At 42.9% G+C, this 27950-nt stretch overlaps 1 protein-coding gene across 1 annotated transcript in view; it reads right to left on the bottom strand.

Annotated features, from left to right (window-relative positions):
- LOC147731675 (uncharacterized) overlaps positions 1–27950 on the bottom strand; it is a 100238-nt gene that overhangs the window by 64347 nt on the left and 7941 nt on the right. The window contains exons 2-7 of the mRNA XM_086956816.1: positions 17190–17299; positions 16341–16477; positions 12484–12703; positions 12188–12310; positions 10365–10596; positions 3044–3191 (exon numbers count right to left, since the gene is read on the bottom strand). Of these exons, the coding sequence (XP_086812942.1) occupies positions 3044–3191; positions 10365–10596; positions 12188–12310; positions 12484–12703; positions 16341–16477; positions 17190–17299 (970 nt within the window). The remainder of the gene's footprint in view (positions 1–3043; positions 3192–10364; positions 10597–12187; positions 12311–12483; positions 12704–16340; positions 16478–17189; positions 17300–27950) is intronic.

Here is a 27950-nt window from a genome sequence, read left to right on the forward strand (position 1 = left end):
GGAGAAAGTTATCATGAACATAACTAACATTCACAAAGAGATCGAAGACATGACTAAAGTAAATGTTTGGGAAAAGGTGGGTCATGGAATGGGTGAAGTTGGAGGTTGGTTCGCCAACATAGGGAAGAGCTTTGTATGGTACATACTGAAACCTATCATCATAATAGTGATCTGCGTGATCATGTTGTGGGGATTGGTGAGGTCGTACCAATGGTACAGATCAAATAGGTTGGAGAGATCCAGGAGAGAACAGGAACGAAGATTAGCTGCCATGCAGGACAATCAGTACAAAAGTCTGAGGGCTCTCGAAATGCTGAAACGAGGGGGGATGGCAACTAGTTCAGTTTGAATTTTGGTGATGACCACGAGAGGTCATCAAAGGGGGGAACTGAGAGAGCGCAAACTGAACAAAATGCATGAGTGCACCATAAATACAAGTTAGTCGCACAATTATAATAGAAGTGCCTGTAAGTGTTGAAGATATATTCACCTATACTTAGACGTGTGTAGTTAACATAGAAAATTCATATAGAAGTGGGACTGACGCAGAAATGTGTGGAAAATGTATTCTTATTAGACGTGATTAATCATGATCCATGTTATGTAGCTGCTAATGGAGGAATGTCATGCTGCAAAGCATCGAAGGGAACAGGCCTCATGGCCAGGGCAGAAGGGTTTAGAAATGTACACTTATACATAAACATGGATTGCACTAAGGTTATAGTAATTTGTTTATTCACTAGATTTATATTCCATAGAAGTGTTTTTTTCATTATCCAAGAATGAGATGCTAAACATGTTATTTTAGTTTTCGAAAGGATTTGAAGAGAATAGAACCTCTGCGAGAAGGGTTGTAGGCCTGAAGAGAGAAAAAGGGTTTTCTAATTTGCACGTGCTGATACATGTCGAATTGTATTGAGAAATAAGTTGCAAACTTCTGTTAAAAGTCAATGAGAATTGGGATTCAAGCTGCGGATGTCTGTCTGCAGGTGCGAGGGGGTTTCGATTAAAAGTTTAATGAATAGAGCTCTGTTCGAGTAGACTGGTACGGACATGGAGGAGGATTCAGGAATGTTTAGGGGGTATCAGCGGGCCGGAGAAGAGCCTGAGAAGCAAGGTCAACGCTAAGCACGAGGCCCAGAGGAAGATCATCATGGAAAAAGCCAGAATCAACACCACGTGAGGGGCGTCTCGTGAGGGGCGTTTCAACTGTAATTGGGTTTTTGTATTAGGGACAGCACCCTTGGGGGGAGAGAGAGCAGATGCCTGAGGACCCTTCAGAGAGCGGATGGGTAGGCAGAGAGGGGTCATGACTGGAGATCATAGGTTTTCACCTAAAGACTAAGAGTGGGTGATCTTCTTAGGAAGACATTCACAGCTGACACCTTTGATAGGTTGGGACCTTGTTAAGTAGGGATACCATCTAGTACAGGGTAGGGACAGCCTAACCTGATTCCTTCCTTCCTTTGTAAATGACGGATAGATCACAATTCGTGTCTATGCTTGCAGCCCTGCTGATTTTGGAACTAGTTCTAGTAGTGTTCTTTGCTCGCCTAAGAGCTTTTAGAGAACATATGTTTGTATTAGTGCCTCTATATCTTTTGAATCTCATTTTGAGATGTCTGTACTTGCAGTTATCAATGACTCTGTAATAAACCTTTAAAACTTAGAAGTAGTATGTGGTTTTTCAGAGTCGAGCCCATTATTGATCAAACTAACCTGGTATTGGATGCACTTTCTTTCCTCAATGACAGGCAATAAAGATTCAATGGACCAGAACGGGGTTTAGATCTAGAGTGATAAGATAGAGATCAAAAATCCCGCCCTCCCAGTGTTAGTGTCTGTAAATGTACATATTTTCCAATGTTTGTGTGGGTGTGAGTGAGAGAACAAGAAAGAGAGCCTGCATGCGTTTGCATGCTCTATATGCAGTGGCGGCTCCTCTGCTAAGGCGGAGGAGAGCCGCCCCACTGCACTCAAAGCAGAGCAGCAAAAATAAAATGATAATAACGTCGTTATTATCTTTCAATTTTTTGTAGCTGCAGGGCTGGGTTTGGGTGGGCTGATGGCACAGTGGGAGTAGTTTGCACACTCCCTAAGTGCACATGACTGTTTGGCCAGCCCTCTTGGGCTGACCAAACAGTCATGCACACTTTGCATGTTCCCCACCAGGCTGCATTACACAGCCTGGTGAGGAAAATACAAATCCTCCCTGTCCCTGTCAGAGCGCCGACCCATGGCGCTCAGACCAATCACAATGCTGCACTGCATTGCAGCATTGCGATTGTCTCAGGGGAGCCCGGGAGCTGGGTGCTTCCTGCTGCTGGGACTTCAGGAAGAAGAACGTTGAACAAGACAGAGGAGAGGCAGCTGCCAGCGAAAGGTAAGTGGTATTTTTATGTTTTATCTTCCGCCTCTCCACCGCTGTTCCCTGCCATCTGCTACTCTCTATATGACTGTACATTTGTGTATATTCATCTGGGTGTCTGAATGTTTTGCATATTTTTATTTATTTATGTTCATTTCAGTGACATTAAGGGAAATGGCGTTATTGTGTAAGCTATTTGAGAGTTAGCATTATTTGTGGTAGTGCTCTTTGTTGAGTTTGTTATGATTGCGAAGTAGCACAAGTAGCACACTTGGTCATGTTTTTTTTTGGTTGTGGGGTAGATTTAATGCTGAGTATTGTGAGGGTGGTTTCTGGAAGTATAGTGCTGTTGATGGAGTTGTGCTTGCTCAGAGTCTGTTTTGTTGGTGGCAGCTGCACGGTTGAAATGCTATTATTGCTTAGTTTAGCTATATTTTGGATGTGCATCTTTATTTGTTGTGCCTGTGGTGGCAGCAGTGGTGATCAACATGGAACGTGTTACTGGTGAGCAGCGCAATATTTGGGAGGCAGCATTACTGGTCGAGGTTAGTGTGGTTGAGGATCTGTGCTATTGTTTAATAAAGTTATTAGGTGACAGTTGTTGAAAGCTGCGGGATGTTTGGTGTGGCAGCATCACTGGAGGTGATTGAAACACATTGAACGGTACATCCTTACCTTGGTCACTGTGTCCCCTTCAAACTTTACTCCCCTTTCGTTGTTCATGCTTGTCAGCTCCTCCTTCATGCGGATAAGATCTGGACGAGGGTACTTGGTAGTGTCCCATCCATGGTACGTCTCATTCTGCACCGTCTGGTAATCGTTGCTGGACAAAACAAAGAAACAGTGTGCATTCACTCTTCTTACCTCGTGTGAGGATGAGAGCATTCCAGAATCAAGTATGAGCACAACTAGCACAGGGAAGGCTCTTCCAAGTGTCCCATACTGTGGAGTTTATTTCCTTAGCGTTGTTAGGGATCTTCATTGACTCTTGAGCAAGAGAACTATGCACAATACAATATAATGCTTAGTTGTGCATACTCATCTGTTGGCCTGTCTATTAAAATGAGATACCTATTGCTCCCCACTAGTGGAAAACTACCCAAACTAGTCCTATTCCCCTGCCACCCTATGGGTAACAGGAGCCAGCCTGGCTGGGAAATGGTCTTCTTAAAATGCAGGATTCAGACTATATCTTGCTTTCACATAAACATAACTATTTCCCCCGTGCCTGGCTGTTCTTTTTAAGATCACTTTGCATCAGCTTCTCTAGCTGCACCTCACAGTCCTTTGATAAGTGTAAATTGATGTTCCCTGTAATTAACTTTTAATCCAGAAATCCTACAGTGAGCGACCCCCCAGCGAGGCAGCTGCCCCAGAGGGCTTTCTGCTCTCTAGGAAGATGGTGCCTTGGTCTTTGAAAATCAAACTAGAACCACTGCAGGTTGCATGACCACTGCAAAGCCAGTTTTTGGGCCCACCATAGCTCAGAAAGAGACACACAACTTTTCCAAAGTAATCTTAACAGCATTTATACTAAAAGTCTGAGTTTGTCAACTAATTAAATTTTTGATAACTTACAAAATGCCATGTAGGGGAATTTTGTAGTGTATTCTTCAGCAATTTTTACATATAAGGTTCACTTTTGCTCATAGAAAATTGGTTTAGATTATGCAATAAAGACCACTTTTAATGTATGTTACTGCAGAGGCATGGGATGTATGACGTTACAACGCATACTTTTACCACGCATACCATTACAACGCGGTTTTTACAACGCATACCATTACAACGCATAGCGCTTCGGGGTGTTGGATAGTGAATAGTTTAATTTACTGTTCCAACTCCAGTCCCCGTGGACACTAGGGAAGGTGTTAGATAGTAAATTAAACTTATTCCCTATCCTAGAGCGCCCCCCAGCGCAATGCGTTGCAATGGTTTGCGTTGTAATGACTGCGTTGTAATGGTAGTGCGTGGTAAAAGATTTGTTGTAAAGGTTGTATACCTTGTAGATGACCTGATTATTGTTGGAAGTAGGCTTTTGAGCAAGACGAATACGTTTTTTTTTTAAATGTGCTTGCTGCTGATTTTTCACAGCTGTGCTGGAAGTCCTGATATCATGTTATAACATATAATTTGAGTGTCGAAAAGCCATACTAAGGCCCACATGTAATATTTCACTTTTGTCATTTGTGCAGTTTTTTCTCATTTTCGCTGTGGCTTAATCTAAGAGTAACAAAAGTCAGTTGGGGTTAACCAATTAGTAGACATGTTTTGGCGTTCAGACTAGTTGCACGGGGTGCTGATCAGTTGTCTCCCAGTGCCCGAAGTCCAAATAATTCGGCACATCTAATAAAATTGAGCAGTTCTGGGAGATCATATGAAAATGTTACGTTTTTTGCCACATTTATGCCACTCAACTCAAGCAATTCTCCATTTTCTTAGTGAAGCTTGAACAGAAAAGCCTCGTGAAAAGGAAATGTGCCTCAAGTTTAAAACAGATGAATAATATATACAAATGCATATTCCAAATCATCGGAAAAAGTCCCTCCGAACAATGACCTCAGAAATGGAGGAGATCTTTGTCTTCCAAGAATAGTCTTACTTGTTGTGTGCCCTAGGAACTGGGTACTAGAGAAATGTTGTTTATTTAAAGGGTTCTGCAGGCCCTTGCTGAAAAAGCCTAAAGTTATTTGCGTAAAATGATAGCAAACCTGTGTTTTATGTAGGGGTGTGCCAAACTTTGGAGAGAAAGCTGAGCCACTCAGAGTAACTGGCCCATGTCTATAACTATTGTGATTTTCCTGCTCACACACTCTTCAGGAGCTGCCTTTTTTCATGGCAGAAGTAAAGAACAGTATTGTTAAGCCCTTCCCTATGTGCAGTGGTTCTGCTTGCCTATTGTGGGTGTATTGTTTGTATAGGAATTGGAGCTTTCTTTTCACCACCTAGGGCCGTATTACATATAGTGCCCCGAGGGCGCAACAGGCGTTCGCGCCTGCTTTGTGCGCCCCCGGGGCACTTAGGTATAATAAAAGGGGACGCAGACGCTTGTGCGTCCCCTTCTATAATACTGATAGCGCTGGCGCACTTCACATCAAATCAATTAAACTTTATTCGGCTTTAAGGTTAAAACCATAAAAGTCACTTAAAGCGCAAGTGCTATCAACAAAGGGTGTTCCTTCACTTGCATCGAGGCGTGCCCTATGCAAATGAGGGAATTTCTTTGACTCTACGCCTGCGCCATATTACAGACTACGCCTAAACTCTACACACCATAGAAAAAAAGAAAGATTGAATCTTACCTATGTGTGATGTATTGTGGGAACATTGTTATTACCTTAATTGTAAAGGCGTTATGATTTGAATGTGATGCAACATTGTCACACCACCTTTACCTTGTCCCTCACAAACCCTTCCCTCCCCTTTCTCTTTGCACTGAGAGCACCGATAATGCAATGCTTTTATAATTATATTGCTGAAATAGAGTTGACCTTGAAGTAAATATATGGAGTTAGAGGTACAACGAATGAACTTGTATGTGGAATAAATATAATTTATTTCTTAATACTGCATACCTACTCTTATTACGTCAAGCGTACTTAAGGTGAACTATAAAATGTGGTGTCTTTTTCATACACATTGAAACAAAATAATGGCAAAAATACTTCTAATGAACTCGGACCACTTCTTTCCTGTACTTACATATTGACCCAGGTCCATGAGTTTTGAGGGCTCACCCCTTTTCAAACTCCTACATATTGCAGATGGGCACGCATAGTCAAAGAAGTCCTCAGGAGGTGCACTGACAGAGCACCATTTAAAAGGTGGCACAGTATCAGTTCGCCTCCTTACAGCAGACCTCTGCAGGGGATAAAGAGGGTCCCACGGACCCCCCAGATATCCCCTTGCAGGCGGGTGCAGTCAGTGACTGCTCCCGCCTGCAAGGGGATCTCTAAACCTCTTTGAAAGTACAGGTGGCTGCCGCCTGTACTGTGATAACACGGAGCAGCTGCTCCGTGGTTTCTCATGAATGCCCTGCCCTGGGGGCAGTGCGAGTTCACGGCTGCCCTGGGGGCAGCGCATACACCATAATGGGGCGCATTTTCACTGTTTGCGCCTGGATTACCTTTTGAAAGGTACGCCGGGCGCAAACAGTGATAATGTGTAACACGGCCTCTGGTGTGAAGTGAAAGAGGAAGTCAATGCGTGGTAGGAGTGGACGCAGAAATCAGCTTCTTCTTTGAGATGGCCTACTAAGAGACGATGATGCTATGTATGTTTGGTGTAGCAACTTTGTTGCAGGAACAGAGTAGGCCGTTGTGCAAGGTGCAAGCTAATTGTTGAAGCTGGTGAAGCTGTAGAGGAAAAAGTACTGAGACTAGAGTTAGAGCAGGACATCTGTGTGATAAGGGCAGGGGATACCGAGTGTGATAAATTGCATGATTTGTTAAGGGGAGTGTTCGCCCTCCCCAAGCAACAACCACATTTTTTGTCAGGGAGAACCTTAAAAAGTCACTAAATGAACCTCTGCTTATCCGTCTGGTAGCTTGTCTCAAAAGCAAGAAAAGTCCCAAAACAATTTAGAAAAATAGCTTATGATATGATAAACAATTTGAGACCCAAATAACAATCAGTAGAACTGAAGATACTGAATGTTAAAGATTTGGACAAAAGTAGCTCCAAAAGGTACAAAGTGCTATCTAAGTGAATCTGATCGCGCTGCACTGGGACAAAGTTACAAATGTAGGCTGAATGTGATGCTGCACAGGCCACAAACAGGAGCACAGTTGGCCCTCTAAGAGTTTACCCTTATATCCTTAATGTGCAGTCTGCACAGCATTGGTTTGGAAGCCTTTGCCTCATCATTTAGCATCAGTTCTGATGAAGCTGTATGGCCAGGCTTTGCAGGACTTTGCGTTGTTTCCAATGAAACCTTCAGGTAGGCCAGAAGGAGTTCTCTTTGAAGCCAGCCAAGGGTCCAGGAACTGGGAAGGCACCTCCTGGGTCCAGGAACTCACTCCCGCAGAGGACAGCAGAGCTTAGGCAGGTCAGCTGACAGTTGCAAGGAGGCCTCTGGAGCTTGTTGTGTCCTTGCAGCTCAGAACAGGAGGCCAGCCACCTGTGTCTTGGAGTCGCTCTGTCTGGGATTAAGGGGCCACGGCCCGTCTTCCTTCTCAGAGAGCAGAGCAGGCCTCAAGCAACATTGCAGTCCTCTGACTATGGCAGTAGGGCAGTCCTTCTTCTGTAGTATGCACAGGTCTAGGAATGTACCAAGGAGTTGGTCTGAAGGTTCTATTTTTATTTCTGGTGCTAGTGTTCGGATGAAACTTATGGAGTTTTCCCCACAGACAGTTCTGGAATATCATTCCTCAATGCCCTGGTCCCAGGAAGCCTGAGATGGCAAACGCTAGAGTGAAGTTCCTTGTGAGTGCAAGGGGCAGCCCCTGTTGAAGTGCAAGTGGGATAGGTAACAGCTCAGCCCTCATGAATCTTATCAGGGTGGCCCATCCTGCCAACATCCAGTCCCCTTTGTGACACTGTCTGGAAAGAATACACAAAGGCCAACTACCAAATACATGTAGTTGTGTGACCCAGGATACAGGCTGCAGGCACCAAACGGCAAGGACATGAAAATGGCAACTTTCTAAAAGTGGCATTTCAGAATTGTGACTTAAAATCCAACTTTACAATTAAATAGGGCTTTACATTGGATGTATGTCAGTACAACGCGATCTTTTAGATCGCAGTACTTGACATCGCAGGTTTTACAACGCAAGTCGTTACAACGACTTGCGTTGGAGGGCGCGGATTTCGGAATTTTTTAATTTTATATTCCAACACCAGTCCCCGTAACCGTAGGGAAGGTGTTGGACTATAAAATTAAAACATTCCTTATCCCACAGCGCCATCCAGCGCAAGTCGTAGTAACGACTTGCGTTGTAACAGCTGCGGGGAAAAGGTCGTGCGGTGTAAACACTGCGTTGTAAACGACGTTCCCCCTTTACATTGCAATTCATTTGAGAGTAAACATGACATTTCGACCTGCTTTCAATCAAAGGTTATCACTTATTAAATGTAATAAGGTAAAACAAATGACAAATGTTAGTGTTTTTCACTACCAGGGCATGTAAAGCCTAAACAAAATATGACCTACTTTTTAAATACATTTCACAGTGTACTATGGGCTGATTAGGGCATGGCTTTGGGGTGACATATGTATTGAAAAGGAAGGTTTAAGCCTGGCAAAAGGTTTATTTTACTAGACCGAAATGGCACTTTAAAACTGCACTAGAGGCTGCAGTGGCTGACCTGAGAAATGTTTAAAGGGCTACTTTAGTGGATTACATAGTAAGTGCTGCAGATCGACTAGTAGCGTTTAATTTACAGGCTCTGGGTACATGTAGTCCCACTTTACTAGGGACTTATACATAAATTTAAATTACCAATTGGATATAAGCCAATTTTACCATGCTTAAATGAGCGAGCACAAGCACTACAGCACTGGTTAGCAGTAGTAATTTGCACAGAGCCCTAAAAGCCAAGAAAAATTGGTTCAGAAAACAGGAGGGGCGAAGGCAAATAAACATTTTGGGGGGTGACCCTGCAGAGAGGATGGAGTCCAACATCCTGTAATTAAGAATCATCACACTAGATCCTTTCCCAGGCAGTGGTGCTTAAGTGCCAATGGATATAATTCACTTGTAATACTGCGAACTGGATTTGTCACATTTGTGACTGAGTAACCTGACGGCCGAACTGTAAACCTGGCCCTAAAATATTATTAATAGAAGTCCATGGTTAGTTCCCATCCCTCCCCTATGACAGAGATCCATAGTACATCCATGCATGCACAACAGACATTTTGCGTGCATTAGAGGGAAATAAAACATATGAAATTACCTTATTTTTGAACTTCCTTTTTATTACTGCATCTGTCCTGTAAGCTCTCACATTTTCAACTCTGACAAACCAACACTTCCAGTTGTACTCTATCCCCCACATGCATCAATCTAGGATTTTGCATTTCTTAAATAGCGAAAATTAAGGAATCGCTATTTAGGAAATGCAAAATGCTATGCATCATTTTTTTCGGTATTTCTTTGTGATTCGGTAAAAATCGCATTTTTTACCGAATCCCAAAGAAATACCGAATTCTTAAGTTAATTTTCGCAATTTCCATTGATTCCTATGGGCCAAAAGGCCCATAGGAGTCAATGCAAATTGCGAGTGGCACTTAGAAAATTTCATGGGTGCAGGGGGGGGTCCAAAGGACCCCCCCATGCACCCCTGAAATGTATTTTTCGCATCATGTTGCACACACACATGTCCTAAGGACATGTGTGTCCGTAACATGAATGTTGGAAAAAAAACATTTAAAGCATTTTAAACACTTTTTCCAAATTTACCGAGTGGTTCAACCACTCGGTAAATTTGGAACCCTAAGTGCGAATTTTCACTTGTCAAAGTGATGATGCATTGCTTTTAAGAAGTCGCACATCTGCGACTTCTTAAAAGCACCCGCAATTTTAGAACTCGCAACAATGTTGCAAATTCTAAAATTGCTTCATGCATCCCAAAAAGCACTTTTGCATTCGCAAACGGCCGATTTTAAGGAATCGCACCGTTTGCGAATGAAAAAGTGCTTGATGCATGTGGGGGTAAATACTGGAAATTTGACCCTTCCATAGATCCTTTCTGTACACTGCTACTCATTTTAGCTACACCATTTGCAGATAATGAAGACCGCAGGATACAATAGCTACATTGTTTAGCTGATTTACGGGTGTTTTAAGTTCTCTCAGTCTTAAAATGAAGAATTCAGTTTAGTGCCAGCATCGAGTGTAGCATAAAGCAAAATACTGAGATGCCAGTGAGTTGGAGGAAAGTGAATACATCACTCAGAAAATGTTAGTGGGAAGTGGGATAATCCAGAGGGTGTTACTTTGTGAGATGCACTCTGCTCGCTGCTCTGTTAACATCCCTACCAGCTACTCACCTGAAACTCTGATCTATAGCTAGGTTGTCCAACGGTGGGTAGGCAGGATGAGTCCGCATGGGCAGTGACCTGTATCCTGGGAAGTCACTCTGGTACTTGGTCATAATCTCCACATGAGGACGCTTTAGAGCGGCATTTTCTGGTTGGAGTTGTGCTGGTCGGCGGCCTGGTGGTTTTCCCAGTGGCAGAAGGTGGTATGTGCTCTGATTGGTTGTTGTCATGTCATGGTGACCTGGCAAGCAAAAGACAACTTTGTAAGGCTGACTATGCGCATGCTTTGTTGCGTGACAGGTCTGTCTTAATGTAACTAGAGCTTTGCTCCACCAGCATAAACGTTTACATGCTACAACAGCACCATTAGATGCATCTGTGCCTTTTGTAATGCTTTTCTTTATACTTGATATCAAGCTCTATCTTTGCTCTGACACAAGGAGTATTTGTCTACGTCTTCCCCAGGCTCTATTAGGATATGACTTAGATCGCAGTAATAAATTATGTTGAACTAACTGCCAATTTCTGTAAAAGCAAGGTGGGGAGGCTGAGGGTTGGTGTCAGGATTTTAGATGGATCTGGCTTGAGAACACATCTGATTTCACAACATCTTTGTCACACCACATCTGTGTTTTTTTCATCTATTTTTTCTAATGCATTGCACTTTTTAAAAATGTGTGGGCCCAAATTTACTACGTTATGCAAACTGATGCAGAAGGACTCATGGTATTTACTTTCATAGCAAAAGGTTTTTTGTCCTGGAAGGGTGCCTGTGCATCAATGAGGATGTAAAGAGGGCGTTATTTGGGTACAGCAACAGTAACACCTATAGATTTTGTTGCAGAGCCCAATCTATCAAACAGCCAGTTCAGACTTTGTGTCAAAAGAAATCCATCCTTGAAGCCGGTGTTAACAAGAGTACATTTTTCATATCTCACAAAAAGTCATGGATTGAAAGTGTGCTGAAGTGCACAGAACACACCCAGTGCGTGGGATTGTTCTGAAATGTGTCTAGGCAAAGGGAACTGTACTGGAAATATATGCTTCCAATACAAATCCTATGCTAGACAGCACAGACTCGCCTCTGCACCATGGTGCACAAGGCAGGCTAGTTGGAGTGCCTTGGCAGGAATGACAGCAGCTGTAGGCCAGTCTTAGTATTTATGGCTCGGCTGTGTTTTCACCAGTGGTTAATTTGTAAAAAAAACATAAGTGCTCGGGCTCTTGTCAGAAGGCAGCTTGCCCCAGACCACTTCTCTTGTTAGTGCCGTCTAAAACAGAACCAACTACTAACCATGAAAGTGGGGGGAGGATGTGGCCTAATGACCAGAGCTGCCGATTTCAGAGCTGGGGAACCAGGCTTGAGTATCAGCATCAGCTCAACATCCTGTGATTCCAGGCAAATGAACGTGTCCTTAACTGGTGCTCATGAAAAGCGGGCATGTTGATGATTAAGTGCTAGTGCTGAGCACTGGAAACCACCCGGCTCAAACTAAGCACTGGTTTTCACCCTTGAGTAATAAATTGCAGCACATTTAGTTGTTGCACTGCATTACAGGAAATCTGCCCATGATGCTGGATGTAGGTAAAAGATGTATGTTGCACTGTGATCTTAGCACTGAATTATTAGTTGTTGAAATTTCTAATTTCACATTACATATTTGTTCTTTTCAAGACTGTGAGTACTCTTCATTATATATTTTTTTAATGGTGTAAGAAAAAGAGATAAATAATTGAAGCAAAGAAGTATTCCAAGACACGAGAGAGAATGAATGCGGATGGGAAGGAGGTTTGAAGTGACTAGGAGCAAAAACACACATTCCCTCTAGTACCTTCAATGGTGATATTTGAATGGACGTTCTTTATCAGTTCCGGTTTGGACAGGCTTTTCTCCACAAAGTGCTCTTGTGTAATTGTTTTCATTTCACGACCTTGGCCTGGGAACAGAATAGACCCTGTTGGGAAAAGACATAAAAGTATGTGGCTATTACTGCCATAGAAGAATATTACTGGCCAGTGGAGACATCATTCCTGCATGCAAAGGATCACAAGCAATGCCTTCCTTAGGTTCTACCACTTTGTCTAGGTCTCACACTGTCACATGCATGACATGAGAACTAAAGCATACCCGCAACGGTTGGCAGCTCTCCATACCGGGCCTGGCGTCCCCCCTTCCAGTCCTTGTAGAAGTCCTTGCTGGTTGTGTGGTCATCGAATCGGTCTTGACTGGGGTGCAGATTACTGGGTGGGCGTCGGACGGTGGTCACTACCGGCTCCTTGGGCGGGAAGTGGATATTGTAGACAGTCTTGCTCTGCAGTGGTTCCTGTGGAGACTCATAGTATTCTTTCTTCGAAGAAAAAACGTGTGCCAAGTGGTTAGTAGCTGAGCACAAGTATTTCGTCAAAGTGGCATGGCCCTATTTAAAAGCCAAAAGGGCACTAGAATGTACAAGACCTGCGACTCCAGTTTAGAAGACTAATTCCCAGTTACTCCCCAATAATTGGGTTGGAATAGGAAGATACAGGAAAGGTTGTTTTTGATGAAGAACTTAGCATTAGCCAAGGCTGTGAAGATTATGCGACAAAAAGTAGAAACATCACCGGGCATTGAGGAATTGTCAGTTGGAGGGGATGGTGGCACTGGAATCCCCACAGTTAAAAAGAAAGTAAATGTACCCATCAGAGAGGGTACAATAAACAATTAGTGAGTAAAGTGTCAAAGATATCACATGTTTTAGTTGTGGTCTTAGAGGACACATCACTATGGAATGGAAAGGTCCAGGAATATGTCAAACATGTGGACATTGCAAGGATGTGCAAGGAGAAGAATGTGAAAGCAAACATCAGAGGAATTAATTCAGTAGAAAAGGGAGTTAATAATGAAAAAGATGTGTCCCTGGTACAAGTGTGTGGAGTAGACGAAGAAACAGATGCTCTATTTTGTGACATGTTGGTGGGAGGAAACACATAAGAATGATGGTGTATTCTGGTGCAAGACACACTAAAAGGTAAAAGGTGAAAATATGAAACATATTTAAAGATAAGGAGTTACAAAAACCTGACATTAGTCTACTGCCATACTGAAAGAAACATATTGAAGTTGCGGGTTGTTATATTGCTATCCTTGTTTTTAATGGAAGATCTTTGTAAACAAGTGTGTATGGATTTAAGGATGGAGGTTGCCTCTTGGGATAGCCACAACAAAGAGCACTGAACATCACATGCGTTCCCAACTGTCCAGATTATGTGTTATGCAGGAGCGAGAAGAATCAACACGTTAGGAAAAATTGAAAAAGGGTTGGGTAAAGAAGGCAAAAGGAAAAACAATATTATCTTTCCTAAGTCAAAAGAAAGGTATTCCAATATCTTTGGAGATAAGTGTTTAAAATCAGGATTTGAACGTAGTCTAATTTCGAAGTAAGTGGCCACGCCGAAGGTGTATAAAGTGCAGTTAGTGCCAACGGCGTTCAAGGAAGAACTGATACTTGAATTAAGCAGAACGTATGATGAGGTGATAAATAAAAGAACAGAAGCATCAGAGGTTTAGCCCAGAAGGATAATGGAAAAAGCATGTGCGCACATTTATACAATCTGGGTCCGTATTACACATTGTCATTGTTTGCGCTGGGTGCACGATTCAAAAAGTTCGCCCAGTGCAAACAATGACAATGCACCCTATTACGATGTATGCGTTGCCCCCAGGGCAGCCCCGAACTCGTGCTGTCCTGGGGCCAGCGCAATCATGTGAAAACATGGAGCAGCCGCTCAGTGTTCTCACAGTGCAGGCAGCAACCCGCCTCCACTTTTAAAGGGGATTAGAGATCCTCTTGCAGGCGGGTGCAATCAGTGATTGTACCCCTTGCAAGGGGATGTCTGGGGGGTCCTTAGGACACCCTTTCTTCCCGTCAGCGTGCTGCTCTCAAGGGGCACACTCACACTGCGCCACTTAGAAGATGGTGCACTGTGAGTACACCCCCTGAGAGCTTCTTGCCTCTGTGCATACGTCTGGAATATGGCGCGGGCACAGAGGCAAAGGAATCCCATCATTTGCATAGGGTACGCCGCTATGCAAAAGAGGGAAACCCCCTGAAGGGAGCGCTGGTGCTTTAAGTGTGCTAGTGCTATCAGTATTACTGAAGGAGACACACAAGCGTTTGCACCATCTTCAGTAATACCAAAGTTCCCCAGGGGCGCGGAATGCGGGTTCAAATGTCCGTTGAGCCCCCCCGGGCACTTATTGTAATACGGCCCCTGAATGGCACATCTAGGTTGATAGGCAGCCATTGCTTAACATAAATATGATTCTAGCCACGCTGAAGGGAATTTCCATTTTTTCCACCCTCAATGTGTCTAAACCGTATCACCAGACTGTGCTCCATACAGATTCAAAGCTGTTGAAAATAATTCATAACCTTGCATGGCACATTTAGCTTCCCTCCGTAATACCCCGGTCACTATATTCAACTATGCGGACGATCTTCAGTTAATCTTTCCCATTGATTCTCTTCCCTCCTCCCGTTCTAACTTTCAGTCTACCATGCTTGACATTGCAGAGTGGATGTTTCATAGCCAATTGAAACTGAACCCCACAAAAACAGAGCTTGTACTGGTGGGGGGTCCCACTAATCCGTGGAATTCCACCTTCTGGCCTTCATCACTAGGGGCGCCTCCTACTCCTGTTAGCACTGTGAAGAGTCTGGGGGTGGTCATCTCTGACGACCTCTCTATGAGGCCACAAATCAACGCAGTCACCTCATCCTGTTTTTTCCATCTAAGGAGGATCCGTAAAATCAGCAGGTTCCTCACCAGAGATGCCCTGATTCTAGTCATCCTAGCTCTTATTACCTCCAGACTCGACTATGCTAACACTCTGTATGTCGGGATTCCCGCATTCCATCTCAACAGGCTACAACTGGTGCAGAACCAGGCAGCCCGCCTGATCTTCCACCAGCCGAAACATCAGCACGTCACCCCCCTTCTGCGTAGCCTCCATTGGCTCCCTGTTACCAAACGCTGCACTTTCAAGCTTGGATGCACCATCTTCAAAGCCTTATCAGAGCTAGCCCCTGCCTTTATCTCCTCTTGCCTGACACGCTATGTTCCCCACAGAGATCTCCGCTCAGCATCTCTTAATTTACTTGTTGTTCCCAAAACTAGACGGAAAAAGCATGGAGGTCTGAGTTTCTCTGCCATGGCCCCCACCACTTGGAACTCCCTCCCAACAGCACTTCGTCTCTGCCCCAGCCACGATTGTTTTCGCAGACTGCTAAAAACCCTTCTATTTCACTCAGCATTTGAGTAAATCCTCCACCCAAGTTTCCGTTTTGTCAGGAGCGCCATGAAACCGCTTGGTGAACGTGCGCGGTAAAAATGCTTTTAACGTAACGTAACGTAACATCTGTTACTTGTCCTTTAGACTAGTGTCAGCACTGGCAGTATTCTACAGTGCAATGCATCAGCCTCTTAAGGGGATTGAAAGTAAAAAATAATTTCAAGGTGATATATTGGTGTATGGTTAGAACTGGAAAGATCACTATGAAATTGTGGAAAACGTTGAAAGATTATTTGGAAAATGTGGTATGACCATAAGAGAAGAAAAGTGCAGTGTGGGAGCTCAACGTGTAGACTATGTGGAGCTTTACATTGACGCTGAGGGTGCGAAGCCTCAATATGTAGCAAATAGGATGCAAATTTAGCCTGGATATCTTTTGCGGCAAAGAGGTTATGAAGACACAAACTGATCAAATATCAAAAAGGACTCAACATTTAGGAGACACCCCCAGCACTTAAGGTGATAAACATTTTTTCTAGACATGTCAAGACCAATTTTGAAAAAAGAAATGGTTGGGTAAGGGGGGGGGGGGGGGGGGGGGTCGAGGATCCTTGCACTCCTGCCCAGAATCTCAGGCTATTTTGAGAAAAGAAAGTCGTAGATGATAGTTGTATTCTATAGCTTGTCTGCGTATTGCAACATCTCCACCTTACCGGAACATATGGCTGAGTCCTCTCCCCTAGTTCCCTGGGGACAAACTCTGCCCGCTGAGTGGTGCTGAACATCATCTCTGGGCGCTTAGGATGAGGAGGGGTACGAAGAGGCCTCTTACTGCTTCGGGGCTGAGCATCTGTTAAAAGAGAAGTAAAGTTGGAAACGTAGTACCTACTGGAAGGGATGAGCTTAGTGAAACCCAACTGGGACTCTTGAAAGTTTTATGTGTCCGAGGTACCAATTTGCCTAAATCTTAAAGAGGGATAAAAAGAAATATAGGGGGTGGGATATTTTTCCCTCAACTCTAACATCAATGTAGAGTCCTCTTTAACACTAAGGGCCTGATTACGAGTTTGGTGGACGGTTTACTCCATCACAAAAGTGACAGATATCCTGTCTGCTGTATTACAAGTTCCATATAAATTTAATGGAACATAATGGAACTCCTATTAAAACGTGACGTATTTGCATGTCTCCCAAACTCTTTATCCAAGCAGCTCCAATTTGCTCTGTGCAGCAGAGGCATCAGGTAACACCTGGCAAGGGTTGGCCTTGGCCCAAGCTATTAGGCTCTAAAATGTCTCTAAGAAGTAATACATGTTTCTTCAGCTGATAATTCTTGACCACATAGCAAGGTCACAGTTATAGGTACCACAGTGATATGTGTAGAAATGTCATGTAGATTTTCGAAACATGGCAAATGATGTGGTATTTCGACTATAAATAACAAATATGTATAATAATGGGCACAAAACTGTATTTTAATGCAGGAGATATACCCTAACAATAGTGAAACTGACGGCATTGGTGGAAAACCCACCCCAACCAGAAAACTGTGATTTACTCACTTGGCTGGTTAATAAAAGTAGACTTGTAGTGAGAGATCCGGCACTCCTCTGGCCCGGTGCGCCTCTGCACCGTTGTTTGCTTTGTGCAGTTTTTGTGGTGCTTATGACGCCTGAAAGAAACAAAAAACAAAACAAAATCATACTAATTACAAATATGTAAATCTCACTCACCACATTCCCACAACACAACCCCCAATGTCTAGTGTAGGTCACAAATATGCTCAGCGTTTTTTGTGGGTATCTCGCCATAAAGGATGGCTGCTGCCCGTCCAGGGAGCGTTGAGAGAATACAACAATCGTGCTGTTAGCCATTTTGTTTCTTAGAATGTGATACCTTAAACAAGGAATACTGGTGCAAGTTTTCTGTCAAGACTTTGGCCTTATTTAGAGTATGGGGGACAGGGTGCTCTGCCACAAAGGTAGAGAGAGGAGTAGGTTGTCTGCAAAATTACTGGTTTACCCACTCCATTTAGAGTCAGGCGAACCATCATGTGTCTGCTTGCGGAACCCCTGCTTGGTAGATCGGTGGAAACCATAAATCAGTGCCAACACTGACAATGGCCTTCATTTTAAGTACCTCAGACCATCCACCTTATTTAGGGGAGACGTCATGACTTACGTTTGTTCCCCTTTCACCTTTGAAAAACTCCCAGGGCCTTTACTTTTTTGTTTTTTCAAAAACAAACTCCTGACTTGAGAGGTTTTTTTTTTGTAAAACAAAGTTTGTAGGGAGACTACACGAAACATGGTAGCCACTCAACAAAGCTACAGTGCCTTTAGGAGAGATACCATGAAGCAGCTCCTCTGAAGGTGCAGAGACCTCTGCTATAGAAGCAGAGATTTCTAAATATAGAGGGTGTTCATCTACCAGGGTGGGGGAGGTTCTGACCTCTACCTGCCTGGTGGAATAGCAGACCACCCATCTAACTTTAATTAAGCCACTTTCTACTCTCCTAAGGTACTTCTCTGTTCTCATGTTTTGTTTGTAAATAGTACATTCTACTATCGAAGTTGTGTAGCTGTAACTGGTTGGCTAACGTTAACTTTAGACTAAGCCCTACAAATTGCATCAACTTGGCACTCTGAGGCAGTGCTTACGGAATCAACACCTGATATATATATATATATATATATATATATATATATATATATATATATATATATATATATATATATATATATATATATATATATATATATATATATATATATATATATATATATATATATATATATATATAAATATGTATATATATATATTCAGCTCCAAAGGTGTCCCTCAGTTTAAGCAGCGCTCGAGACACCACTGTGCTTGAAAGCTTCTTTATTGGTATGGAGAGAAACGTCAGTTGGTCAATCAAACAGCTGAATTCTCGGTAGCCTGACGCGTTTCAAAGTTTCCTTCTTCCTCAGAGGCTGACGATTTCAGGTGAGTGCAGGACGGGCTCTGCTCCCGTGATTTATGCATATGACACGCCCATGGATTGGGACGCTCGTATGAGACAGTGCATAGCATGCTGGGAGTTAGAGCCCGAAATTTCAGTCCTCAGATGGCTGTACTCACAATGTCTGTACATAAGCCCACAGTGGGCCCCAGCCGACGCTTCCATCCTAAATCCTTGTGGTGCTCCACATATGAAACTCGTGTTTGCCAAGTTCCGTGGCCCCCGCCGAAGGGGTGACGCAAGCTTAGGCGGTAGGACAACCGCCTTATATATTCAGCTCCAAAGGTGTCCCTCAGTTTAAGCAGCGCTCGAGACACCACTGTGCTTGAAAGCTTCTTTATTGGTATGGAGAGAAACGTCAGTTGGTCAATCAAACAGCTGAATTCTCGGTAGCCTAACGCGTTTCAAAGTTTCCTTCTTCCTCAGAGGCTGACGATTTCAGGTGAGTGCAGGACGGGCTCTGCTCCCGTGATTTATGCATATGGCACGCCCATGGATTGGGACGCTCGTATGAGACAGTGCATAGCATGCTGGGAGTTAGAGTCCGAAATTTCAGTCCTCAGATGGCTGTACTCACAATGTCTGTACATAAGCCCACATTGAGCCCCAGCCGACGCTTCCATCCTAAATCCTTGTGGTGCTCCACATATGAAACTCGTGTTTGCCAAGTTCCGTGGCCCCCGCCGAAGGGGTGGCGCAAGCTAAGGCGGTAGGACAACCGCCTTATATATTCAGCTCCAAAGGCTTCCCTCAGTTTAAGCAGCGCTCGAGACACCACTGTGCTTGAAAGCTTCTTTATTGGTATGGAGAGAAACATCAGTTGGTCAATCAAACAGCTGAATTCTCGGTAGCCTGACGCGTTTCAAAGTTTCCCTCTATATATATATATATATCAATCAAGCCCAGAGTGCCTCTGAACTTTAGGGATGCCACTCCACACAAGACAAGTTTTCCAACCTTTTATTGGAGGCATCTTCATTATAAAGCCGGTAAGTGAGTCCTGACGCGTTTCTAAGCAACATGCTTGGAAGTTTGGAAAACTTGTCTTGTGTGGAGTTGCGTCCCTAAAGATCAGAGGCACTCTGGGCTTGATATATATATATAATGCCCAAGGACACAATAGATGCTTTTAATGATATTGTGATTGAAGACTTAAAGGAGCTACAAAGTACTACTTCTAGAAAAGTAAAACGACAAAAATATATAGAAAAACAATATGCAAACCTCATGAAGAAACTTAGAAATGATTCCAACCTCATAATAAATAAAGCAGACAAAGGAGGTAATATTGTTATATGGCCCCGTACTTCATACATGGAAGAAGCAAACTGACATTTAAATGATGAGTAATGCTATAGAAAAGGGACATTTAATGACATCAGGTGTTTAAAAGTAAAAGTGCACAAAGAATTTAATCAATGGAAGAGGGAGGGACTTTTGAGTAAGGAGGAGCATGCCTTCATGAAGAATGATTTCCCAGTGACCCCGACCTTTTATCTCATTCCGAAATTCATAAACAGGTTACAACTAAGCCTGGGCGACCGATCATCTCTGCCCAGGGGAGCCTACTGGAAGCAGTTTCCAAATATGTTGATCACTTCCTGCATGATTTTGTAGAAAACTTACCCTCATTTATAAAGGATGCTGGTCACTTTTTAACAAAACTTAAAACTATGAATGGAAACCAGACTATGTCCTCATTGCCCTGGATATCAGCACCCTGTATACTGGCATCCAACATACAGATGGACTCAATGCTGTCAAGTATTTCTTGGACACACGAAGCATTGTGCACAGACAACACAATGCTATGCTACTAAGGATGATACAACTGTGCCTTACCAGTAATTACTTTTTGTTTAACAAAAAAAATTATCAGCAGCAAAAGGGTGTGGCTATGGGGGCATGCTTCTCCCCAACCTATGCATGTTTACATGTAGGGTGGTGGGAGGAGCATGTCCTCAGGGGGATACACAAATCTGTGTTTGATGCAAATGTAGTCCAGTTTTGGAGATTCATTGATGATATCTGTATGATATGGAGAGGGACAAAGGAATCAGCCATGAAATTTGTTAATATAATCAATGAAAATGATCTTAATTTGAAATTCATGGCAGACATCAGTATGACACATATACAGTTCCTTGATGTTGAGATCTATGTCAGCAATGACTCAGTCCAAACAAGGTTACATAGAAAACCCACTGCGGGGAATGCGATTTTACATGCTAAGAGTGCGCATCCTGGCCATTTGATTAGAAGTATACCCTATGGGGAGTTCCTTAGAATGCGAGGAACATGTAGCTCTGATTTAGATCTAGAGGCGTGCCAAACGGAAGCATCAAAGAGAATCCTTGCACATGGAATCTGCCCATAGGAGTTAGAACATTCTAGGGTGAAGGCCAATAGCCATAGCAGATATGAGTGTCTGGCTGGAACTGGTAGTAAAAGTCATCTGAAGGATAATCAAGACCCTATTAAAAACATCACATCACGCATCAGCCTCGTTACCACTTTTAATACGGAGGAAAGGAAAGTGAGGGGGATCATGAAAAAGCATTGGCCGCTGCTAAGAACTGACATTAGTCTAGCCCAACTATTACCAGAGGAACCATTTATTGCCTTTAGAAAGGCGCCCTCTATGAGGGATACCATGGTAAAATCTAGTCCTGAGGTAATTAACTCTAAGAAATGGTTGTCAAATAAGACAGGGTTCCATAAATGCATAGCATGCAGAGCATGCAAATTTGGTGTAACCACCAGCGAATACTGCTCTGCATTTGATCCAAATCTTATTAAGATCAAAGTATTATACACATGCCACACCGAATTTGTGGTGTATGTATTACAATGTACCTGTGGGCTGAAATATATAGGCAGCACCAAATTTCAAGCTTTTAATCGCATTCTCCAACATCTGAGGGCAATTGTGAATTCGGATGAGAGCTACCCGGTAGCCCAACACTTTAAACTGGTACATGAAAAAAACTTAAATGATCTCAGTTATTACATTATTGACGCCGTACCAAAAAACATAAGGGGAGGCTATAGAGAGTGACAACTCAGACAGCTGGAGTGCAAGTACATCCTGCTATTGGACACAAGGATCCCAAATGGGATGAACACAGGGGAGGATCTATACTATTTCTTGTAATTGTTAAGCAGGAATGGTTAGATTACTTGCAACCATGCAAACAAAGTTAACTCCCTTGTGTGTTCACATTTGATTTTTGGGAACTCTGAGTGTGGTCATACCTTTAAGACATCGGTTCTTTTGGGGCCTTTAACTTGTAAGGGTATCTGTACCCCAGAGTCATTAGAGTTTTAGCTACCCTTATGGTTTAGTTACTGAACTCTCCATAATATGTTTATTGGATGGAGGTATTGAATGGTACGACACTTAGTAGAACCATTACATATGGGTTGTAAAGTTAAAAAATGGAGGTCAGTATGAGGGACATACTAGTATCTTAACTACAGATGAGTTTTAACTACAAGTTATTATTAACAATTCGAATCTGGCAGTACAGCTTATTTACAGCAAGAGTATGGGTCTGGTATTAAGACCAAGCGAAAATAGAATAACAATTCATACTCAACTAGGATTATTTTTACAGTCATGCACATGGACTTTAGATAATTTGCACAATATCTTCAATGCTTACGAACTTAACTTTAATGTAATGAATTTCAGCGTTTTATCCGCTCTTGCTACCAATGATATCAATTTATATAGAATTTTTATATGTTTATATGAATTTTAGCTTGGAGAGCTGATATGTCATTTTAATATCTTTTTATCCATGGTTTTTGCACTTTGCCCTATTTTGCACATAATTCAATCCTTTGCACTAGCACTTCAATCTTGTGAGCAAGGTTTTCTTTGTGTAGTATGAGAAAAGAGGACTTAATGAAGAAACCCATCAGTATTCTGCTTTACTAGCTGACAGTATGATCGACATGAATAGAATTTTTTACCTATGATGAATAGAGATAGGTTTTAAATAATTTCATGTATTGCTGTTATTTGTGGTCTAATATGTTGGGGGTATATTTATGAGAATTTTAATTTATTTATATACTATGTATTTTTGCACTGACACATTGCTGCTATAATGCTGGTTACATATTAAGTATGTCTTTTGGCTCTATGCGCCTGGTAACTTGCTCAGATGGGCAACTACACTATTTAAGCACATCCATTGGTTTCGAATGGTCATGTGAACAAGGCTGCAGTGACGCAGCCGAAAAGCGTCATGCTGGAGACTACGGAGTAATAAAGCACTCAATATCAACAATCTTTCGCATATTTGTGGGCTGTACCTGTGAAAGCGGTAACTATTGTGCTGTGATTCAGGACTGGTTGGCTAAATATATATATATTTATATATATTAACACCTGCAGATGGGAGGAGGAGCCGTGAGACCGCCCTAGAGGGAGGGGTCCCCCCATTGAGGTGCAGGACTGTCCTAAAAGGAGTGGTCAGCGATCCGAAGCCCACACGAATTGCCAGCAGCCTGTGACATCGGCACTGAAGACGGCCAAGACGGCCAGAAACGCGTCTGCCCACACAACAAGAAGCGCATCACGGACTGCAAAGGAAAGTGCTGTAGGTTTCAATAAAACTCCTACCTGTTTTTGAATCCGGAGCTGTGTCCCGCTTACTTTCAACGGAGGGTGAGCATTGGATTTTGTATGTTTCCGGTTGGCTGAGACCGGTGGGGGCACGCACTCTCGGTCAGGAGCACCGCACCATTACAGCAAAACAAACTTGGACAGTACGAGGAGTACGAGGAGTACAAGGTGCGGCGCCCCCCCAGCGAAGACATTGCCCGCGGGTGATTGGTTTCCGCTATGGGGAGAGAGGAGGTGGCATTGTGCTACCCGATAGGATGAAAACGCGGGTGGTGACGGAACAACACTTTCCTGGCTGTATTGCTAGGATGTATGGAGCAGTGCCGAGGGAAGGGAACATCCCGAGAGGTTGTTTGGAACTCCGCTATTAAGCAGGGAATCCACACTGCACTACACATCCCAAGATGCAATCCGCCAGGCGCTACAGCGCTAACACCTGCAGATGGGAGGAGGAGCCGTGAGACCGCCCTAGAGGGAGGGGTCCCCCCATTGAGGTGCAGGACTGTCCTAAAAGGAGTGGTCAGCGATCCGAAGCCCACACGAATTGCCAGCAGCCTGTGACATCGGCACTGAAGACGGCCAAGACGGCCAGAAACGCGCCTGCCCACACAACAAGAAGCGCATCACGGACTGCAAAGGAAAGTGCTGTAGGTTTCAATAAAACTCCTACCTGTTTTTTAATCCGGAGCTGTGTCCCGCTTACTTTCAACGGAGGGTGAGCATTGGATTTTATATATATATATATATATATATATATATATATATATATATATATATATATATATATATATATTATATATTCACTTAAAAAACATAGGTTTCAGGCCTTATATAGTTAGGAATTAGCATTTTAAAAGCCCTGCAAATTCACTTAAAAAAAACATAGGTTTCAGGACTTATATAGTTAGGAATTAGCATTTAAAAAACCATTGAAATTGCTCCTATATAGTTAGTTGTACTAACTATATTTCGCGCACCAGCAATCCACTGCTGATGATGTCACATATTACATCATTCATGACATGGTCAGTGACATCACTGATGACATCTCAAATGACATGTATTTAGCCAACCAGTCCTGAATCACAGCACAATAGTTACCGCTTTCACAGGTACTGCAGCCTTGTTCACATGACCATTCGAAACCAATGGATGTGCTTAAATAATGTAGCCGTGTCTAAAGGTCCCATAGAAAATGCCATTTGAAAATTTTCAAATTCAATTTTCTCAAGAACTACTGGAGGGATTTTCACCAAACGTAGCAAAGGCACATCTGCATACCAGGCCCTACCATTTTACCAAGTTTAGTGTAATTCCAATCAGCCGTTCGGGCTGTAGCCGTGTCTAAAGGTCCCTATGGAAATTGACATAGGGAAAACACGCTTTGGGACCCCCCTTACGGCCCCAGCTGGACGAATCCCCTCGAAACTTTCAGGGAAGGAGCAGAGCGGAGCTGGCCAAAATTCTGGAAAATTACACACAGATTCCTCAATCAGCGCCAAAGTTATTCCCAATAGAATGTTGAGCACATATAGATATATAATTTGCTCAAATCAATTTTCTCAACAACTACTGGAGGGATTTTCACCAAATATAGAAAAGGCACTACTGCATACCTGTCCCTACCATTTTGCCAAGGATGATGTCATCAGTGATGTCATGAGTGATGTCACTGACCATGTCATGAGTGATGTAATATGTGACGTCATCAGCAGTGCATTGCGGGCGCGCAAATTATAGTTAGCTGAACTAACTATAACGGGGAAATTTCAAAGGTTTTGTATGAGTAAAATGACCAGCTAACTATAACTGGTGTGAAACCTATGGTTTTTTCAGTGAATTTCAAAGGTTTTTAAAATGCTAATTCCTAACTATAACGTGTGTGAAACCTATGGTTTTTTCAGTGAATATACATATATATACAACCAATCCTGTTCATACACTCCAAATGACAGGCGCTGACACCGTGGAAATCTGGGACTGTAGTTTATTTTCACAAACGAAAGCCTTGACACGTTTCGGCGGTAGACCGCCTTGCTCACAATGTCCGGCGCCATTGAAAAACATCATTAAATGCATAGTAACCACAGGTGGTTGTCACAGCAACCGCAAGTTAGAATAGACATAAAGGTTTAACTAAGTGAGAGTGAGAAATAAAAAAGTTTGATAGCATAAACGTGATATTTTTCTCTGTATGTGCAGTCATGTGTTAATTAAAACGAAATACCAATACAATGTAAAGAAAAACTGAGAAAGAAAGAAAGACTTCACATCAGTCTTCTAGCTTGTGGGTTGCATTTGAGCAAAATGTTGGTTAAGTTACCAATTTTTACACATACTTGTATATTTTGTATGTAGACCTCATACATTCTCCTCAGAAACTAGTGCTTGTTTAATACATAAACGTGGGCATGCAGTTAATAAACTATGAAATATTGCTTTGACAGTTTCCTAGCTGCGCTTTACATTATGTCAGTATCAGGCCATAGTGGGCCGCATGTAGCGCATAAAAGGATGAAGAACAACTATATATATATATATATATATATATATATATATATATATATATTGCCACCACAATCTCCGGGGAGATAGATGAGTCGCACACGGACTTGCCTTCAAATGCTTTAATGCATGCAGTACAACGGAAGAAACGGCATTCTGACCAACATGTTTCGTTTCGGCTGGAAACTTCTTCTGGGTGTGCCTGCTCCAAAGTTCAAACGTTTGCGTGTTACAGGTGAGTATGCAATCTTTTGTGGTTGCCTTCTTCCGAAGGTTCCGCCCCAATTGTGGAAGTCACTTCCTTTTAAAATTGCCTTGTGGGACCTGTAGTTGGCAAACGGTTGTTGGAGTTTATTTTTTTAAAAACCCTCCAGTGGGTGTCGTGTTTCACCCGTTGTAAACCGCTTTACTCTGCTGAGTTTTGCTGCAAGTTGCCCCAATGTCAATCAATTTTCGGGACTGACTGGGGGCCAGAATACTGGGGTCCAGTCCCCGGGAGCACCGCAGACTCCTGAAGTTCGCTACCACGGTTCCAACCACTTGGTTCAAGGCGGGGGCTGCATGGCGCTTCTTTTTCTGGCTGTGCGTCTCCTCGGCTGAACCACGCCGACATGTATTGCCACCACAATCTCCGGGGAGATAGATGAGTCGCACACGGACTTGCCTTCAAATGCTTTAATGCATGCAGTACAACGGAAGAAACGGCATTCTGACCAACATGTTTCGTTTCGGCTGGAAACTTCTTCTGGGTGTGCCTCAGAAACTAGTGCTTGTTTAATACATAAACGTGGGCATGCAGTTAATAAACTATGAAATATTGCTTTGACAGTTTCCTAGCTGCGCTTTACATAATGTCAGTATCAGGCCATAGTGGGCCGCATGTAGCGCATAAAAGGATGAAGAACAACTATATATATATATATATATATATATATATATATATATATTCATTTTTATATGCACACACATACACATTTAGTGACCTCCATATTAAGCAGATGAAGAACATTTTATTTAACTTGTTTGATCGTTGAGGTCAACATGGTGCAAGCAGGAGCAGCGCAATAAAGGCACTTGGCCTCACATGCTTCTAGCCCTCACCCACACCACTGAGTTCACCTGGTAAGGCCGGATTCTTAACTAGATTTTATCTTACCTATCCCTAGAATCTGTGGTCGACTGAATCTTTTTGTCTGCTAAGAAGTGTAAAGGGAAGATCACTAATTTCATACTTATGACAATTTTTCAACAACAAAATCCATCTCAATTCAAAGGACCACTGACTACGAAGTAAAATTTAAAAGATTTATTACAAAGCCAAAAATAACTGAACATACAAGCACCTCAGTAAGAGGTTCAGAAAAAAACACCACTAATACAAACATGATCCTCCGCAAGAGTTTCAAACGACTCAAGATAAAAATCAGCGTAAGCTCAAGAAGCATTGGACATACAATTACAGTTCCTGCTTGAAGTCTCAACTGCATTTAACAAAAAGAAAGAAAAGGTTAGTCTGTCCCTACACTAACTATAAGGTGACATCCCTACTTGCATCCCTCCCAAGCAAGAGGAAAAAGGTGTCAGCAGTGACGACTTCCTAAGAAGTACACTCACTTTCCATAGGTAAGTTGCCTAAGATACAGAGCTCGTTCTAAGATGCTCCTTCCTACACCCCTCTCGTGCCTGGTTTTTCGCCAAATCTACTCCAAGTCTACATTCTGCCTCGAGATCTGCTCTAGTCTGCTCTCCACCCTTGGGGTGCTGTCCTTAATACAAAATCCCAAAGACACTAAACACGCCCTGAACACACCCCTCTGGGCAGGTGCTTCGTCCTGGATTTTTCCAGCAAGACTCCAACTTCATCCAAAAACAGTTGCTGTGTCCTTGGGTCCCAGGCACCTTCTCCACCAAATGTAGCATTTCTGCATTCCGATCTAGTCCCTTTGTTTTCACTCCTACCAACCTAACTCCTAAACAATGGATTGTTCTACCTAACAAGCTTTGTGTCCTTGCACCTGCAACAGAAACGCATGAGAAACAACCTTGCATACACTTCATGTTACAATCTGAAATTCAACTGTGAACAGGAGCCTTTTCCCAAGGAAAAATACAATTTAGCCCATAACATTTTAGCTACGCTAAGAAAATATAGTCAGGCCTCTGCTGGTTTTTTCA

This window comes from Lissotriton vulgaris, chromosome 2_1, assembly GCF_964263255.1.
Source record: "Lissotriton vulgaris chromosome 2_1, aLisVul1.2, whole genome shotgun sequence".
In the NCBI taxonomy this organism is placed as follows: domain Eukaryota; kingdom Metazoa; phylum Chordata; class Amphibia; order Caudata; family Salamandridae; genus Lissotriton; species Lissotriton vulgaris.